Source organism: Crocodylus porosus, unplaced genomic scaffold (assembly GCF_001723895.1).
Source record: "Crocodylus porosus isolate Cpor-Errol unplaced genomic scaffold, CroPor_comp1, whole genome shotgun sequence".
In the NCBI taxonomy this organism is placed as follows: domain Eukaryota; kingdom Metazoa; phylum Chordata; order Crocodylia; family Crocodylidae; genus Crocodylus; species Crocodylus porosus.
In genome coordinates this window covers 3,076,514-3,096,510 of record NW_017728933.1, presented here as the reverse complement: position 1 = coordinate 3,096,510, position 19,997 = coordinate 3,076,514, and the positions used below count along the sequence as shown (strand labels likewise).

The following is a 19,997-nucleotide window of genomic DNA, read 5'->3' as shown; positions in this document are numbered from 1 at the left end:
GAAGACACAGCAGCCCTCCTTGTCCAGGGGAAAAGCTTGTAAGAAAGGATGCCTCGGGGTTGAAACAACAAAAAAACCCAAACAACCCCCCTCCCCTTACCACATCCTTCCAGCTGAAAGTCAGGTGAAGGTTATTGTTTGTACCTCACTGATCACATGATAGCTTACATTAAACAGTTACAGAAAATAGTCACTCCCACCCCTTCAGCTCCCCCATATAAATTTGCTGGTTTGGGGAAAAGAAATAGTAAATGTAGTTCCTTCCCAGAACCTTTTGTCAGTAAAATCATTATCTCTTCCTCATTGTAAAAACAGATACGAGGGTGTGGGTTAGCTTGCAGTTAGCTCTGGGGCTGCCAATTTGGAAAGGAGAGGGCTCTTGAAATTGTAGGGATTAATTAGCAAATATAATCCATGTTAAATTATGCTTATTTTCTCCCTAATGCCCCCCAGCTCCTGCATACACATATGCAGACACACCCAGGTTCTTACCAGCAAGCATGTGCATACTTGTATTGACCGCAAAGGACCACACACATGCTTGACGTTATGCAGAAGTGAGGCTGAAGCTACTCCAAAACAGGCCCCAAACCCTGATTCCTTGAAGTCAATGGCAAAATGCCAGCTGCTGTCAATGGGCATTTTAGCAGCTGACTTCGGCACGAACAGGATAAAGCCCCTGGTGACTTCAGTGAGGGTGAGTGCCACAAGCACCCAGCACTCATGTGGGTAAACAGCTGATAGTCCCTTTGTCCCAGCCTCTCCATTCATTTCCATTTTCCCCCAGGGATACTGGACTTGAAATGACTGAACTGCTTGTTGTCCTCAGAAATCTCAGTCTCATTTTTCAATCTGCCCCAAGAAAATCAAGTTAAATTTAAAAAAAAAACCAACCTTCTCTGTACCATTTTCTTAAACTACACTAAAATATTAAATCAGCAACTACCCAACATAATTCCCCTTCCATGACTATATACATGAACAGATATAAGACCTCTCCAAACATAAATACAGCATATAAATCCAGACGTGACTTATTCCAGAGCTACTTCACAGACAAGAAAAAATTAAACGAACTCACCATACAGAATGAAGACACACTGTTGAAACATTTGTGGAAGAAACACCATTTACTTTGGTGATGGTTTGTTTTTTCTATTACCACATGCACAACTAGCGGGCATCAGTGTTCTCTGATGGGGTGAACACAGACAGACACACGTTCCAACTACTACATTTAAAAGTTGGGGAGGGAAGAGAAGCTGGGAAACGGGACTATACCCTGAGTCCCCAAGTATTTCCAGGCACATGCTCTGCTAGTCGAGTCAAAGTGGCACCTTTAACGGGATCCCAGCAGGTACTTCAATAGTACTCACCACTCTGGACAGATACTTTGTATCCTGCAGTTGCAGATTTGGACATCTGCACCCTGTACTTTTAAGAATTACCATGACTTTCATGGAAATAACAACAGCCTTGATCAGGGTAAAAGACTAGTGGAGGTCTTTAGCCCAATCTTGAAGAGGTTTGCTTTCTAGAGTGCTGACACTAAGTCTTGGACATATATAAATAGATACCAGGAACTTTAAAGTGACAATGCAGTGTCTTCATTACTCTAGCATTATCCTTCTATGGTGATGGAGCAAACGAGATTGTGGTTGGGAGAAGGAAGCTTAGTATTTTAAATAGACTGCAGGTGGAACAGAAGGGGTTGGGACTGGGGATGGAGGTACACAGCCAAACGACACTGTTAGCTTTACTTGATAGGTAGCTTTATGGCATGCAGTAGAACTCCTAAGACAATCACTTTGCACAGAACACACAGCATCTCAGCTCTCCGTGGTGGAATCTCATGAGAACAAGTAAAGCTAAGAGTCTGCTCTCATCAGGGAGGAGGAACGGGGTTGGGGAGTGGGTCCATTGTGTGGTTTGGTTGCAAAACCCAAGCCGCCGCTTCTTATCGCTGCCCAGCCTCCCGGATCCGGCACGCCACTGCCGTGATGAGCGCCGCACCTTTACCACTGCCATCTTCTGACTGGAGGAAGGTCACTTCGCACTTTGGGGACAGCTGCTTCACGGTTTCGTGCATGATGGAGGCGAAGCTGCAGTGGGTGAAGGAAGAAGGAGGTGAGTACCCCCCTGTTTCTGCTCTGGGCCTGGGAACTCAGCTGCAAGGAGACCCCCTGCAGCATCTGCAACCCAAATGCATCATCTGTAGGGACTGAACTTGGGACCTCTGAGTCCAAAAGCACAGACTGATGCTGCTGGAAGTAATCTCAGACTGATTCTGCTCCATTTGGACTGGCTGATGGAGACTGAAAGCCATGCTATCTTAGTGCGGGTTCCATTAGATACCCCCTAGCAAAGCCGAAGGGGTAAACTTGGTCCAGACTAGTTAAACTATAGACTACTGAACTCCTCCAGGATGAAGGGGAAGCTCTCCCTTCCCCACACCAACAGAGATTTTCCATGCCCCCAGGGCAACCTCAGGCTAGAAGCAGTCCCTGAAGTCTGTGCATCTCCTCTTCCTAAATGAGAACTGCCAGGCAGTTCCATAGAGCTGCAGATTCACTGGTCCCTCTCTCTTTCTACCACTTCTTGTGGGTTCTTGTGGGTGGCAGGATTAGTTCAGTGGGTCTCCAGTGTAAGAAATGCCCAGGGGCACAATAGGCACCTTCTCCTTTCTTCCTTGTCTATCCAGAGATAGCCTCCCTGAACTTTTTAGCTGAGTGTCCTCAAAGCTGATCCTGATCCTAATCCATCTGGGAGCTAAGGAGGGTCCTTCCTGAGCTCAGCCACAAGCCATTTATATTTCACATCAGTACAGGACACCAAGCGCTCCACACAGATGAAAGTCAATCACAGAAATTCTGGACCTGTGAGGCTGGTTCCTTCACTGTGTTTCCTAGCCCTGTTTTTAAGTCACTACAAAGTGACGAACCAAAGGTGTTTCAATCACTACCATACTCTACTGGCTGACAGATCAGAAAGACCCACCCCCTCCAGACAGTCAGCCTAATGTTGATTTTTTTCTGGTGTTTTTGTAAATGGCTAGGTGAAGAAAATCCTGAAATATTCCCAGCAGAAAGTAAGAAACAAGCTAAGAAAAGAAATATTCTCCATGTGAAACTATCTTTCTTTTTTGTGTGTGAATGAAAAATGTCACTTAGCTATAGGATCTTCATTTGGACATAGCTTTTCTCTGTGGCTGTAGCAGACAGTACTACAAGAAATGGCCTCAAAATCTGGCAGAGGAGATTTAGGTTGGAGATTAGGAAGAAGTGTTGACTATAAGGGTGGACAAGCATTGCAGCAGGCTGCCTAGAGAAGTTGTGGAATCTCCATCCTTAGAGATTTTCAAGAGCAGGTTCAACAGACACTTGGCTGGGATGGTTTAAATCAGGGATGATCCTGCCTTGTGCAGCGGGGCTGGACTGGGTGACTTTATAAGGTCCCTCCAGCCTGTCTTTTCTTTGATCTTATAACATCTGACAAAACAAGTTCCTTCATTTCTTATGTTAGGTAGTTGCTTACGAAATGTCATGCCTCTCTAAATCAGTGAGTCTCTACCATACCTTTCACTTAATTGCCCTTGGGATACAAAAAAAATTCCATCTTTTTCTCTCCCCCTGCCCTTCCCCAACTTTTCTCTCCCTTCCACTAGGAAGGGAGGCAAATAGAGAAAAAGGAAAAAAAGAGAACCCAGAAAGAATGTTTCTCATTTCAATCTGAAATGAAATCTTTCATCTTGATCAAGTTGAACAAAACAAATGCATTTCAGATCACTCCAAAAGCCCTTTTCCATCACTTGGATGCCACCCCAGCTCTGACTGTTACCTTGACTTTTACTCCCTATTCCTCCCTGTCGTATCTGAGGGGCTCACACGAGCCAACTTACTGAGGATGCAGCTTGTAGAGTGTTCCGTCTACGCCAACAGTGACCTTGAGGAAGTCCAGTTGCCGGTTCTCCCTAATTTTGTCCACCACAGCTGCCATTCCAGCCCCGCAAAGCTGAGCAGCACGCCGGGCCACCACAGTGCACACCTCCTTCACGATGATGCTGTCATCACACGTACTCTCCAGGCCAAGGTGCTGGAGGATGGAGCGGACCTGCAGCAGGGCCAGGCAGTCGCTGGAAAGACACAAAGGTGTTAGAAGCCCGAAGGGGTTGGAAGGTGGTGGTAGAAGGCATGAGACCTTTTGAACAGAAGCTTTATATGTCCTTGGAAGTACTGATCTGCTCTGAACTACAACTCCAGTCTGGGATCTGAGATGAAGCAGGACTTTTTTCTTCATGGGCATCAATGACTATATACACTAAAAGCTTCAGCAGGCCAGGATCTGCTTCCAGTGGCACATGGGCCAACTCTGCTTTCACAGGGACTGGACTGGAACCTGCAATTGATGGGAATTCAGTGACTAATTCTGCTGGATGATGCACAGGGAAGAAAAGACTTCAGGTTGCTCTCCCGGAGTGGAGCTGGCCCTAGCTAAGGGCAGCAAAACTGTTATTTTACTGGTGGTTTAGCACTGGAAAAGACTACCTAGAGGTGATGGTGGAATCTCTGTCCTTGGAATTTTTTAAAAGCAAGTTAGACAAACACTGGTCTGGGATGGTTTAGACAAGGATGATGCTGCCTTGAGCTGGAGACTAAACTAGATGCCTGGAGGGTCCCACCAGCCCTACGATTTTATGTTTATTACTAAATTCTACCTCCTGGAGGGCAGATCTGCTGCTTAATAAAAAGGCTCTGTTTTACACAGGCTGGGATTTTTAAACGGGGCCGGGCAAATTAGATACAAGAGTGCTGTTGCATTTCAGTGAGATTTGGGTACATAAATCCTTTTGGTTCCTTTGAAAAACCCTCCCATTTTACTCTGCAGAGCTCCCTATAATAGCTAGGTTTACATCCTAAACATAGTGTTCATTTCAGGATAAAGCCAGCGATTGTAAGCGCAAAAGTAGCTGGTCCATTCAACAGTAGCTTGTTTAGATCCAGGGTGGTGATAATCAAGGGAACACTGTGTTGCTCCCAGATATGGGTTCATCCTCCCATCACTAACAAAAGGCACACAGTCTCCTTGTGTCCTGCAAGTTGACATTCACACTGTCACCATCAGGGACTCTCAGATTCCATCTACACAGCAATCTGCTCAGGGACCTAATGAAGAATCAGAGACTCTTTACCCCATGATCCCAAAGCACCCTCCCCCCCCAGCATGGATGACAAAAGGGAAGTAATGGTTCCCATGGCACACATCTACCCAATGTCTTCAGAAAGGAAGAACAAACAAAGGAAGGAGAGAAGAAAATTAGAGGCAGGGCAGTACCCTGCAGCAAGAGAACCCTGACTAGGAGTTTTTCAGTGAAGACAGATCCTACATGGATACAAGTGTGAAATCAGCAGGAGTTCAAATGCCAAGAGGGGCTGGCCACTCTTGGTTGATGAAAAGACACTGAGAATGCTCTTCACAAGCTGGCTATGTCTCAGGCCTCTTTACTAGCACAAAGGTGAGTGTCTGAGCCCATCCCACTCTTTTTCCTTTTGAGCTCACCTCTCAATCTGAGACAGGAACTTTGTCTCGAATATGCCCCGGGTCTTCAGCCTTTCAGAGATGCGTCCCCGGAAGAGCAGCCCCCGCTTGGTGAAGTCAATCAAGATATTTCGGACAATCTCGCCTAGGTACATACCACTGATCATCTTCTCAAACCTGGAGAGGAAAGGGCAAGTTTCAGCATCACAGTGCAGTAGAGAGGGCACTGAACTGCCACTCAGTGGAGCTGGGTTCAAATCCAGACCTGCCAGAATCTCTGTTATAACTTGAGCAAGATGCTGAACTTTGCCTGCGCTTCCAGTTCTGCCTCCCCCCAGATAGAATGCAGCGACAACCTCAAGACCCTCAAGTCCCCAGTCACTGCGTAATCCAAGCCAAGATCAACAGATTACCAACAGCTATTCAAGGGATGATTTGGCAACACCAGTTCATAGGTTGGACTGTGGCACCTGCCTCACCTGAGCAGCCTAGCAAGGACAGGGAGCCTTACCCAGTGCAAAACAAGCTCTTGAAATGCTTGCCAGGAGGGGTAGAGAAAGAAGCAACTGGGTCTAAAGAAGGGTTTGTATAGGGATCCTAGGCTGTTCTCTTAATATCCCACATCTCTCAGGACTCTGTCTTCCCAGGGATAGAGTTGCATCAGGCTTGAGTCTCTACAACCCAGAAAGGAGGCAGCAAGATGGGAGTTACAGACCCAAGATATTAAAACCTGACAGCATCCCTGTGAGGTTGTAGCATGATTCCCACTTCACAAAAGAGAAGTTAGGGCACAGAGAAGCAGAAAACACATGTGTGTTTAGGCCTTGTCCTGGCCACCTGGAAGTCAATGGCTATTTTGCCATTGACTTAAATGAGAACAGGGTTGGGCCCTGGAAGGTAGTGAGAAGGATGCAACCAAGTCTTCCCTATATGCTGGGAACACAACATTTTGCTAGGAGGGGAAAGGGGATGGTAAACTCCAGCACCAGAACACACCTTTGTTTTCCAGGATTCAGGGAATGCTCATCCACTGCCACATCAAACTCCGTCCAGAAATCATCTAAGCAGCCGCTATCTCCAAACGCCCCCCACTCCATGTTCACACACATCCTGCCCTCCTCTCCTTCCACCAGCTCCACGTTCCTCATTTCTTCCATGTAGCAGGCATTGCTGCCTGTGCCTGTGAAACCAAGGACCAGGAAGGTCTACAACTTACAGGAAACATCTTAGGCTTTCAGGGGAATGGATGAAAAAACAAACAAGGTTGGAAAAGGAAAGCTTGGCTGCTCTTGACAGCTAATGCAGATTTGCAGCCTCAGGGGAAGCAGGCTCTATCCCAAATGCTGATAATAACACCTTATTCAGAAGGCAGCTACACCTTCTGTAGCATTAGCATGTAGTCACACATCTATTACTAATGTTGCCATGATATTTTGCCACACTAAAGACTTACTCAAGAATCTACTGACGAAATGACTTTTCCCACTGGGAAATACCATTCCATCAAAATCAAAAGTTTTTTGCGGAAATGAATGAATTTCAATAAAGGTTTGCTAAGAAAAAATAAAGTGCTTTGTTAGTACCTGTGATGGCATTGTAGAAATACATGTCTTTTTTACCTCTGAAACATCATATATGCAACATTTTCCAGTCACTGGGAAAAGGGGGAAAGATGCAGGGCACGCACAGAATCAAAAGTATGGATCAGGGAGAGGGGTGAACTGGGTGTGTTTGCAATAATTTTTAGTTCTTACCTACTATGAGCCCAACTTCACAATAAGGATCTTCATAACCACAGGTCATCATGGTGCCTACAGTATCATTCACCACTGCCACCACGTCCAGGTCAAACTCCTGAGGATGAGAGGGCCGCCATGTGTTACTCTGGAAGGACACCACTGCTTACACTGCCTTTCACTCCTGCATTCATGGTAACTCCATCTATCTGAGCAACTGTACAGCAGAATGGACCTGACTGGTCAAAGTCTACCCATCTAAGAAGCCTCCCTCCCCAGAATCTCCAAGTGCTTCAATAAGTGCTTATACAGCACTGTCGATTTAAAGATCCAAGCATTGTAAAAAATGCATCTCATGTGACATATCCAAAGCCAGGTAAAATGGCACATAACTCATTTACACTGGCAGGTAAAAGTACTGGAATGTCCCTGTTGAAATTTGAACCTGCAAGTCTAGGACATTTACCTAGCACTGTTTTTGGGGTGTTACAGTCCCTCCAATTCACAGCAGCAGGTAAGGCAATCAGCTACCACTACCAGCACGGGAAATTCTTGATCTAATTCAAGCTCTCCAAGGTCGAACCATTTGCTCTGGAGGTCTTAATGACCACAATAGAGTGGGCATTACACATGTAGACATTCATCTAAACCCAATGCTTAAAGGAACTCATTTCCTTTTACACTCCAACTAGACTTTCCAAACAGCACTAGATTAGTTGTGGGACTTGTCACAAATCTGCTTTCCGTCAAGGGCTTGTCCTACAGATATTCACCTCTCTCCTGTGGATCGCTTCTTTCAACAGATTCACTACGTCTTCTCCTTCACATCCACTGGCGTTGAAGCCTTTTGTCCATTTCAAAAGTATCCCCTAAAAGCAAAATAATCATTTTTAAAAGTACAATAAAGCATCAGGAAAAAAAGATTGTTGATAGTTAGCAACAAGAAAAGATTTATAGAACTCTATCATCTGCTCTAGAAAGAGTTGTCTTATAGATACATCAATTTATGTGCACTGCTAAAGTAACATGTCCAAAGTTTAAAACCAACTAGTAATTTTAAGTTTCTGACAGATCTTAAGATGTCAAGTTAGACACTCAAAGAATCATATGCCATTGGTAAAAAAGTCTTGTTCTAGGTCAATATGTTAAAAACTTATGCCATTGCTTCACCCATTAATAACAAGAAGATATAAAGACACCAATTGGCCTGAGCAATGTTTTGAATAGAAAGTGCTAAGAATAGGATAGCAGAATTTCTCATGTTTTCAGGACAGGTATTGTTCTCATGGATTTTAAACAATACTGGCTTTTTTGTTGTTTCAGTGCTACAAGTCAGCAACACAGTGGGAGGCACCAACAGCTACCTCAGGTCCATGTGTATCCTTAGAAAAGCCATCCTAATAGTATCTCAGTCAGCTCTATTAGAGGCTCACTGAAATATCTACAGTGAACAGCTCTTTGTTCACAGTATGTTGAAATCTTAACTCACAAAAAATCCTGTTCCTTTCACTGCCAATACAAGCTAATTATTATGTATGAACACAAGTCACTTGATAAAGATTACCTCGTCCAAGTTAGTCTGTTTGCAAGGGAAAGAGAAGGTGAATCCTAGGGGAAGTGACACTCCCTTCATTCCCATGTATTCCAGGAAATCAGAAATGCAGTGGACGATGTGGTCGAAGAGCTGTGCACAGAAAGCCAAGAGGAAGCTGTTTTAGTAGGCACGTAACACTTGATTAAGTGCCAGGCCACACAATAAGCATGAAAAACTTGTTGGCATTACACAAAGTCGATTCTGTTTAACTAGCTAGAACTTGAACTCAATTGCATAATGCAGTAGTGAAAATAAAAATCCTAAAAAAGCCACCACCTCCCTTGAGATCTTCCCACTCCGGTTGCTAATTCAATAGTGGCATTATAGACAGGTCTTATGGCTGCAGTTTAAAACAGTCATTCAAGGTTTGATCCTGAACACTGAGTTCAGAGGGAGGTGGAGAGAAACTGAAAGACAGCTGATAAAGAAACACAAAGTCCAGATTCAGGAAAACCCAGCTCCAAAAATCAGCAAGAGCTTGAGTCCAGGCTGGAACAGGGTGGGGCTGGGCATCCCATATCTCCAATGAAATCCCAAGCCTAAAACTGACTCACCTCCTCTCCTGTCCCTTGCATAATCTCCTGTGGGATGGAGTAGATCTTATTGTGCATTTCAACACCACGCCTCATACCATTTCGCACACGCACCAGCAGCACACGGAAATTAGTTCCCCCGAGGTCCAGAGCCAGGAAGTCTCCTTTTTCTGAAACCCACATGAAAGCAGTTATTAATACCATCCACAGCAATCTCCAACAAATGATATGTCTATCCCAAGCATAGGCCCAATTCCACTCTCCCAAACACAGTAACTGGTACAAGCAGGAGCCTCCATCTGTCCTGAAAAGAGGGAAGCAGAGCAATAGGGAGGAAAGAGGATGGCAGGATGAATTCCAGCATCATGGAAACAAAAGTTGCGGGAGCCTGAGAAGTGTGGGCAGATTCAGTCCTCTGGGCTTGCCTCTTCTGTAAATCCAGAGTGAAATACAAGAGTGCCAAGTCTCCATCTCCCATACTGGTACTGCAATCATGCCTGGGGTCCCTGACTGACATGAGGCTCAACTGAAGTAGACAAGGGACCAACTCAAAGACCTTCCTGTCAAAAAAGACTAGGCAAGGCCTGGAAGGAAACCCAGCAAGGGAAAGTGAGAAAATCTATATAGGAAGTGAGTAGCAGAGCTGGAAACAGGTCTCTCAAGTCCTTGCCCACCACCCATCCTGTCTGACTATCATGCCTCTAATGTTAGTCAAGCACTTCCTTCCCTTCAGAATTTGCCCTGAAGACCTCATATGAAAACAGATACGAGCACATGTCCAGTACAAGAACAAAACCATGAGGTGACAACCCCTTAAGACCCCCAAAGCCCATTTCCTCGAAGGCTTTAAGGAGTGTTCGTTAATGCTCAGGACGTCTTGAGATACCACTTCATAAGCAAGCTCGACTGGGCTAGAGGAGAGAATGGAAAGCCAGTCTAACTCTTAAAACCCAAGCAGGGGAGGCTCACAATGAAACCTCTGCCTTTCTGTTCACATACAGGGAGCATTACCTGTTCCATCTGGAGTGGAACACACGTAAGTGGGCAGCATTTTCACCGTGGCCTCTGGGTGCGTCTCCTTCCTCAGGCCCCTCTCCATCTCTACCCTCATCCTCTTCTTCACTTCCAAAAGCTGTTCCTGGCTCAGTTTCAGCGCTTCCAGGGTCTTCTGCCTGGCTTTATGCTGGGCTGCAAGTCTGTAAGCCACCGCGGTGACCATGGCAGCTCCTTTGCCGCTCCCGTCTTCTGACCGGATGAACCGGACGTCACAGTCTGGTAGGAGCTTCCGCACCATCTTGTGCAGGCGTCGAGCAAAACTGCAAGGGGGCAGAGAGGCTGGGGTGACACCAGGCCCAACACTTTATGGGTGGACAATTTTGGAATCCCCTTCACAGCAACTGTGCACTGTGCCCCCCTGGAGATTTCAGGCACCTCAAAGCAGCCCTTCCAACCCTCGCATCACCCCAGGAAGCAGAAACCAAGATTCATGGGCAGGATTGGATGTTTGGCCTTAAGACTCCTAAGCCAGTGCCAGCCCTACAAGGCCACGCTCAGCTTAGCACATTGGAGAACCCTCGAGCTGCACCCTCAGGATTTTCAAGAGAAACTTAGAAGCTTATTGCAAGTCAGGCACTTCCTTTGAGTGTGTTTTAAGATCTGCCTTTGTTTGTGCCTTATCTCCTGTGCTGTTCCTTGGGACTGTGGATAGCAAGAGGACTTTATCATTCATGTACACTTACACACACAGCCATTTTACCGCAAACATGCAGTTGGCCATCTGTCCCCCAAGAGACTTACTGGGGGTGTTTCTTGTACACTGTGCCATCCACACCGACAGTGGAACGTAACCTCTCCACACCCTTGTTCTCCTTGATGCGCCGCAACACGGCAGCGAGGGTGGCGGCACACAGGTTCGCCGAGCGGGTGGAGACGATTTGGCAGATGCGGTGGGTGGCAATGCAGTCTTCATGAGATGGCTCCAGCCCCAGCTTTGTCAGGATCTCATGGGCTTTTTGCAGTCCTTCTTTCTCCCTGTAGTCCCAGGAACAAGGAAAAAAAAGAAAAAGGAGTTCATTGGCACACCTTAAGCTACTGCTGAGCTAATACAAAGTGCTGTGCTGTCACCCAAAGCCTTTCCATTAACTTATTTACGCAGTAGGTCAGGCCATGGGTCTTTTACAAAAGCTAGCTTAAAAAAACCACACTTGTCTTTAACAGCTAATGGACAAAAGAGACCGTTGGTTTCCTGAGTAGCTGTATACCAGCATCATTTCTTCCACAAACTGGACTACACCAATTTACACCCACAAATGTTTTGTCTCCATACCTCTAAAATCCTACAACAAGCCCCTACCCCACATAGATTTCAGTCCATTCCCATTGACTTATCCAGAAACTGGCCAAAGAATTTAATTCCCAATTGCTGCTGCTTCTTTTCCTCCTCTTCCTCCTTAATTTCATCCTGAAAAAACCCCTTTACCGCATCCCAAAGCATTTTGCAGAGCAGTATTCACAAGGCCCACAACTAACCCCACCCCTGCACTCTCCCCCTCCCAACATATTGCAAGAAATGGGACAGAAGGAGCACTTCTATTGCACAGATTGATGTTCATGCTGCAGCTTCCTTGCAAAAAGAGTAAGAAGATATTTCAGAAAGAGAGGCCATCTCACCCAACCTCCCCCAAAAGCGGCAACTGAGGAATACCGCATTTCCTTGGGCCAACTGGCAGGTTTTCCAGCTGGTCCCACTTCTTAGCCCTTTAACCACCAGTTCTAAGTGAGGCAAACCCAGAATCCTATCACATGGGGTCCCAGAAATGTATCTCTCATCAATGACTCTCCAGTCCTTTCCCCTCCCCCACCAGCTTTGGAAGAGCAGGGTGTGCCCCCTCCTCCAAGTTTGTGGCTGGGGAACAAAGGAATCCTCCAACCCACTGGCCCTTGAGTTTAGACCCAGATATCAGGCTCTCCCCCACTTACTTTTCGATTGCAGACACGTATCTGGTTTCGAAGTGTCCCGTCGTGAGCAAGTCAGGGGTGAGGCGCCCACCGAACAGCAGCTCTTCCTTGGCCATTTTCACTAGAATGAGCCTGACCAGCTCCCCCATGTACATGCCACTGATCATCTTTTCAAACCTGCAGAGAAGTCAAGTGAAAGGTTTGTTCTGCTGTGGTGGCTGCATCTAGGCTGCACCACTACGAGGACAAGGTCTGTGCCTCAGCCTGCGACCAAGGGCAGCCTATCACATGCAGGTGGCACTGAAGCCCACTGAAGATTACTGTGCCAGCAAAAGAGGACAGAAAAGTTTGCCCCAGGGCATGCAGATACCCATGTCAGCATCTGAGTTAGTGTCCAATAAAAATAAAAGACTCTCTGGAGCTGCATAGTACAATTTGCTCATTTCAGGAATCAAATTATTGCAAAGCACCTGGGGTTTCCCACACAGGTGAACCTAGTTATTGTTTAAAAGCACAGTTTAAACCTTTGCTGAAATGACTGTGGGGGCAAGGGGCATAAGGGAGATCCAGAGTTCAGAAAGGCAACAAGACCTTGAGGTCTGCAGCAGCTTTGCAACAACCTCATGATTGCTTACGAGCTCTGCAAGAGTAGAGCATCAGCCATCAAGGCCAAGTTCACAGCTATCACAGCAGTATCAGCCTACTCAGGGGTGAGGGGCACACAATCTCACAAAAATCACTGGCTTCGGTTGCAGCAATGATAGGAACACTAGATGGCACCATTTGCCTTTGTTTGATGATTACTGCCTTAGCTGGGAGAAACCAGCAATAAGCAAGTCATTTCATTCATTAGAAACCAAATGACTCAAAATGAGTTCTTGGACCTTGACTCAGAAATACCTTCAAAAATGCGTCACACAATCCTAGCTTGCCTTAGTTTAACCCAGTGTTCTTAAAACAGAAGTACATGCACACCTGGGAGAGGTGGTGGACTTCTAGAGCAGTGGTTTTCAACCTGTGGTCTGCAGACCCCTGGGCATCTGCAGACTGTCTAAGAGGTCTGTGAAAGATGACTATGATCAATCAGAAGTATGTGAATACCTATATTTGCAAGGGTCTGCACCTTCATCCAAAAATTTTGACAGATCAGCCAATGAAAGGTCAAAAAAACCATTGTTTTAGAGAGAACATGAGAGGAAGGAATGGCCCAGCAGAAACGGGGAAAGGGAAAAGAGACATGGAGGGAAAGGAAGAAGAAACAATTCTACAGTACAATTCTATAGTACCAGTCCAGAACAATTATACAGTACCTCCAACATCTTGGAGAGGCTACAGCACAGCTGTAGTGATGTAGACATGACTTTTTCATTCTCCATACCTTGGAGTCAGAGGAGTATGCAGCCATGGAAACTGAAAAAGGGGGACATGACCCCAAAAAGTTTGCGGCCCACTGGTCTAGCCTATATCCTGCAGGATGCACTAACCTAGTTAACTGGCCTGACCTCTTCCTCTCCCTAACACCCTCACAATGGGAGGACTGACAATGCAGAATAAAACCTACAACTGAGCCAAAGCCAGGAATCTGCTTACAACTGTTTGCCTGGGTTGAGCGAGCCCATGTCGATTTCACGGTCAAATTCTGTCCTGATGTCATTCAGCACCCCGTCATCACCGAAAGCACCCCACTCCATGTTGATGCACATCCGGCCCTCATCCCCTTCCACCAAGTCGATGTGCCTCATTTCCTCCATGTAACACGCATTGGTACCAGTGCCTGCAGAAAACAAGACAAGAGATCATCATCTGGGAGGATGAGCAGGGGCATCAGAGCCAGCCACCTCCTTCACACTACAGGATCCTCCATATCTATATACCTTTTATGGTTTTTTGCATCTCAGCTGAAAGCTTTTCAAATTGCACATATGTGTAGAGAGTCCCCAGCACATTTCTGGAACCTACCATCCTATTACAAATAAGTCATTTCTTAGCAATTACAGATCTACCACTTCAGTGAACTCAGAAAAGGGACTCACAAATTGTATTATGAAGACATCTATTTTCTAAATTGAGCTAGAAGGTGTTTCTTGCCTTTTAAAATGTTGGACACTTATGCAGATCATTTTTCTTAAATCAGAGTGCATGAGATTTGGGGCCTAAATTTCACTTGAACTGTATTTCTCTGCCCTGTCTCGCACTGAAATTAATTCTGGGATCCAAATTCCTCCCAGTTCAGGTAAATGAAGTGCTAGGGAATGCCCTTTTTCTGATGAAGTCGATGATAGTGTCACCACTGGATGGAATGTTCCCAGTGCTATTCTGTTAACATGGTCTGGCAGCAGTGTTTAAAGGATAATTACATTTCCTAGCCACTTACACACATGGGATGGATAACTGGCTATATGCATGGCTTCCCCAGTTATGCGTTTACTGTTACATTCCAAATCCAGCAACTCAAGCTCAGTATGTTGACACTGATATTGCAAAAAGCTGCAGCATGTGTGTGTTGTCACAGCATCTTGCTTCATCCAAGAGGCCGCGCTCCTGCAAACTTGTGCCACATGGCAGGAAGTCATCCTAGTCTATGTCTGCGCTGGAACTACTGTTCTCTCTGTCCTGAGGATTAACATGGCTACTTCAACAGCTGAACACTTTCTAGTGTTAAATGTATAAAACATTTCAGTAGAGTGTGAAGGAGGGACTAACATATTTTGTTCATTTGCTGTGCCAAAAGTTTGCCTCTTTCTGCTGTTGTCAGTAGAAAAAAAACAAGTGAATGCAGAGTCTAACTCTTAAGGAAGAAAGATCAAAATACTACAGTGAAGAGGTTGTCTGCGTGTTAGCACCATAACATGGAAGATATGCTGAAGCAGAGTAGCAATTATTTTGGGAGGTGTTACAAATTTGGAAAAATTCTTCAGAAGCCCACTGGTCACTCAGACATGCGTGTCCTGTCAGCTTCTGAGCAATCAAGGTGTTCTGAAAATGCTTCCCCATTATTAATGTATTTTTAATTAGTGCGCCTAGGTTTGTGTTTGCATAAACCTGGCTAAATGTGCTTGGCTAGCAGATCCATGGAAGAAATTGGAAAGCTTAAGATTGGAAAAGGCCAGTGTTAAAGCAACACAGCCAGCCCTTCCCAAGTATAGTTGTTATCACTGCTCTCAGTTTGAATACTGTATGTGCTCCAAACGCTATGGTGGTAGCCAGCAACCTAACACCCTTCAACAGGGAGATAAATTGTCCCAAATCCAAACTGTTCCTTGCTTTGATTTTAAGAAAACAGACCTCAGCCAACATGATTTTTAAAAACTAAAGGTTGCTCTGCTCTGTCCTTTCAGATCTTTAAATTTGCAAGGATCACAAACTTAATTATGGTCAATTCAGGGCATTCAACACCTTGCAGATTCTGGCTCAGACTGTGATGCCCAATTTAGATAAATACTCCTTTGTCTTCCTTCCATCCACTCAGCTGGAGTCTGCATTGCATCTTACCAACGATAAGCCCGATCTCACAGTTGTGATCATCATAGCCACACGTCATCATTGTCCCAACTGTGTCATTCACCACAGCAACGATGTCTATGTCAAAATCCTGAGAAGAAAAATCCAGCCTGTGATGTCACATTTGACAATAACTTTCCATTTCTAGCCTGGATTGAGTGGTGAGGGAGCAATGTTTTAGGTAACTCAGGACAAAAAAAGCTCCAAGGCCAAGAATTTGGCTTGCTGTCAATAAATATTCAAGTCTTATGTGGGCAGAGGTTTTACGAAGTGACTAATGATTTCCAGTACACAACTGGAGACACTAGAAAGGGGACTGATTCCAGAGGGCAGATATATAGCACTTCCCAGAAAAAAATCTGCTGCTTCTGAAAACTATAACCCAAGCGGGACTGAACTTGCTCAACTGCCACTAACCTAAGGCTAGATGGACAAGCTACCTACTAGCTTTATCATTAATACAGATCACTTTGACAGAACTTTTGTAATTTCTGTGCTGCACACGCACTGGTTGCAGATCACAGCATCCCTGTGGGCTCAGTGAGCCATAACACAGAACATGTCTAGACTTCTATTAGTTGGCCACCCTGGCTCTAAGTGTTTTTAGAGACCTAAAGGAGAAGATACATGAAAGAAGACTTAAAACATATGTAATAAACTTTCTGGACAGTATCAATGCATGCTCACAGCTAATCAGTCTACTGTTCTCTCCTGCCTCAAAAGCTGGGAGGGAAATGGAAATCTTGGTCAGTGCTATGTTAAGAAATCTTGGCTCTGGCATATCCAGCTGAGGAAATCTGGGCTCTCTCAGTGGGGACAATGTTGGATGAGACAGGAAAGATAGCCAGCAAGCAGCTCCACTTCTTGTTTCAGTGCAGGGTCTGTTAGAACTGCATGTTTCCTAATAGCATGCATGGCACTATTTCCAAAAGACAATTTGTTAGATGGAGGCACTCCCTTAGATTATCAGAGATCAATGATATGATCCCTACACCACTGAAAAAAGAGTAACCTCAGCACTATAACAGTTCTTTTTGTACACCTATTTTCTCAGCAGTGAATGGAGCCTGCAGCATATCCATGTAATGAAACAGCAAGGTGTAAGCATGAGAAAGTGAATTGTTGGATTGAGAGCTTGGCCAACAAGCTGCAACCCAATAACTTCCTCTTCCTCCTCTCCTAGAGGACTATTATCTTGCATCAATTGGCTGATGGCGATCTTACAGCCCCGTAACTGCACTTGCATAATGACTTGCCCTTGGGTATCTTGGTTTTGAAACCATGTGCACCCGCCTCAGTGGGTTCAGAACCTCTATACCTACACCTTGAAATGTGATGCTTTCCACCTGCAGGATGGGCTGTGCATGGACCATGATCTCAAAGCTAAATCAAAGCCAGAAGCAAGAGAATCTTGTTTCAAAGCTGGACAGAGCATCCCCAGCTGAGCAAGTCCTCCCCAACACTTTGTGAGCCAAGAGCCTGGGTTTTGCTTACCCCTCGTTTCTTGATGGCTTTACGTAGCATGGAAACAACATCCTTCCCCTCCACACCACTGGATTTGAATCCTTTGGTCCATGTGACAAGGAAGCTCTATTGAAAAACAGTGAGTATGATCATATTATGAAAACCACAGTCCTTAAGTACCTTCCTCTAAGGCAATGATTCTCAGTCAGGATGCCATGATACCCTGGGGTGCACTGAGACCCTTTCAAGGGTGTCACATGGTCACATGCAATGTTAACACTGTTAGGTAAGTGTGCAAACATAATTCATAAGCTAAACCCAGAGATTTCAAACAGGAATCCACAATGTTAAAAACACTCTAATCTTTTTGGGGGCTTTCGGAGTTTTTTGCAACAGCAAAGCTGCTCTATTAGTTTTCACTATTTTTGGATGACAGAAAAATAAGAGCCAGCATCTTCCGTGGGGTGCCGTAAGGTGAACAAGGGGTGCCTCGAGTCTATAAAAGGTTTAGAACAACTGCTCTAAGGCCACTCCTCTCAGCATGCATCAGCTGCTCAGGTATAACACAGGGGAATAGGGGTGACATGTAGGGGGTACACACGGGTGCATATGTATCCCCTGAATGTGGCAGTGCACCCCCTGTTGGTGACACCTGTGGGCAGTCGCCGCTTGCCACCCCGCCACCGCCACCACCGCTGGCATCTGCAGGCGGTCCACGATCATTGCTGACTGCTGCTGACACTGCTGGCGGCGCCTGCAGCTGGTCACCAGCTCCTCCCCACCACCACTGACCATGCTGGTGGCATCTGCAGGAGCTCTGCGCTTGCTGCCACTGCACTCCCGCTGCCACCAGCGCAGCCTTGCCCCACCAGCAGCCAGGGGCATGTGCTGTTCATGCAGGGGAGTAAACTGAGTGGTGGTGGTGAACCTACATAGTACATCTGCATTGATGTATGTGAAGATAACCAAGGAGAAAACCAGTAAGAGACAGAAGGACAGTTTTGACTGCACAACAAACAAAAGGACTTATATACAAGGTAATTAGGCTTGCAGTAATTTCCTCAGTCTCAAAAAAATCTTATGTTTCTAGAAATACCATCAAAATAAAGGTGGCATGGGCAGTTATTCATTTACCTCTTCCCACAGTAGGAATACAAAGCACAATGTGGGCACGTCTACATGTTTGTTAAGGTGTATTTGCTACTGCACATTAGATTTAGTACTTCTAATATAAGGTACTACATAAACGCGCATTAGGCTGCCCCAATGCGCACCAGCAAAAGCACATGGCTTTTTAGTGATGCTTAATGCATAGCAGACTAATTCTACTGCACATTAGCATATTAGCACTGTTTTTGACGTGATGCTTTACTGTGCAGTAGAACAGGCTACTGCATGTTAAAGCGCACGTGTAGACGTGCCCTGTGATGTCTAATGGAGCAAAATCTCTTAGGATACTTGCTAAAAAAACCCCTCAGGGCACCTACAACTGCCAATTTAAAATATTCTTTCCTCTGTGGATTTTCCCTGTGAAATCTAAAAACCTATGCAGAGCAGAAGGCACTTAGAGCCAGGAGTCTGTTAGGCTTAGACAACTTATAATAATAAGACTATCACAGCCAAATATTTGACTCATATATGGAGAACTTTTCATGCATAGATTCCAAAAGGTGCTTTACGAAGAAGAGTAAGTATCATGCTCTTTACAGAGTGGGACACAAAGGCATACAGCAACTTGAGGTGACCAGTCACCTAGAGAATCAGAAGAATAGGGAATGGAACAGAAATCTCTTGACTCCTGGCTCTGTGGCTTTCTACTGGAGCACACAGCTTCTCCAGGCAAGGAAGGAGAAGAAAACACTTGGCCTTTACTAGCCTAACAGAAATCTTGATGTACGAGAGCACAACTTCATGAAGAAACCTTTAGAATGGATATTCACCGCACAAGGAAGGCATGTGAAAGGGACGGAGGCATCCTCATTCCCCAGAGGATAGTAACTTTTTTAACTTTTGGATTATATCTGGGGGCTAGGGGGAGGCAGGACAGACTTGCTGCGGGGATGGAGAACAAGAGAATGCAGGGGACTGGGAGGGACGGGGGACCAGTCACAGAAGGGCACGTTCCAGACTACGTGACAACTGCAAGGGCACGTGCCCAGCTGGAGGTTGCTTTCCAAGCAATTTCATCCCAGGCTTCTGAAGCCACAAACAAACCTATCGCATGATCGAGGTCACAGACTCCCACTGCAGAGCGACAGCCGCACTAAGTAGAGCTGACAGGACATCAATCCCTGCTGCAGTGCTGGCCCCAGCTTCCAGAGAAGCTAGAGGAGGAGGCCTGGCCTTGCGTGGCCTGTGGCTTTACAAATGACGTGCTGCTTGGCACGTCCGTTCCTGAGCTGCCCTCCCTCATGTGGTGCCCAGTGCCTGCATTCAGCTCATTTGCCATCTCCTCCCCCTTCCTGCCTGTGTGCCACTGAATCCTCTGTGCCTCTTTCTTGTGCCATGGCTTGAGACTATTACCCTTGTTGCCCTCCCTGCCAGTAATACTCTTCTCTGTCATGAGGTCCTGTCTTCTCAGCCAGCTTCCCCCTACCATGGCTCCCCTCTGGGGCCCATTTCTATTATAACACGAAAGGGTCACTCAGAAGCCTCACTGCCCTGCTTGTGAGTCTG

General features: G+C 45.8%; 1 protein-coding gene and 1 long non-coding RNA gene across 2 annotated transcripts in view; one reads left to right on the top strand and one right to left on the bottom strand.

Annotated features, from left to right (window-relative positions):
- The first annotated feature begins 68 nt into the window (after positions 1-68).
- On the top strand, positions 69-19,563 carry LOC109317351. The gene is made up of 3 exons (XR_002103033.1): positions 69-743; positions 5,357-5,358; positions 19,552-19,563. It is a non-coding gene; the product is annotated as an uncharacterized LOC109317351 (long non-coding RNA).
- HK2 (hexokinase 2) overlaps positions 749-19,997 on the bottom strand; it is a 45,442-nt gene continuing 26,193 nt past the window's right edge. Inside the window, exons 5-18 of the mRNA XM_019545977.1 lie at positions 17,352-17,447; positions 15,849-15,948; positions 13,947-14,130; positions 12,378-12,533; positions 11,196-11,429; positions 10,410-10,714; positions 9,420-9,568; positions 8,836-8,955; positions 8,045-8,140; positions 7,290-7,389; positions 6,532-6,715; positions 5,557-5,712; positions 3,899-4,132; positions 749-2,102 (exon numbers count right to left, since the gene is read on the bottom strand). Of these exons, the coding sequence (XP_019401522.1) occupies positions 1,958-2,102; positions 3,899-4,132; positions 5,557-5,712; positions 6,532-6,715; positions 7,290-7,389; positions 8,045-8,140; positions 8,836-8,955; positions 9,420-9,568; positions 10,410-10,714; positions 11,196-11,429; positions 12,378-12,533; positions 13,947-14,130; positions 15,849-15,948; positions 17,352-17,447 (2,259 nt within the window). The 3' untranslated portion in view covers positions 749-1,957. The remainder of the gene's footprint in view (positions 2,103-3,898; positions 4,133-5,556; positions 5,713-6,531; positions 6,716-7,289; positions 7,390-8,044; positions 8,141-8,835; positions 8,956-9,419; positions 9,569-10,409; positions 10,715-11,195; positions 11,430-12,377; positions 12,534-13,946; positions 14,131-15,848; positions 15,949-17,351; positions 17,448-19,997) is intronic.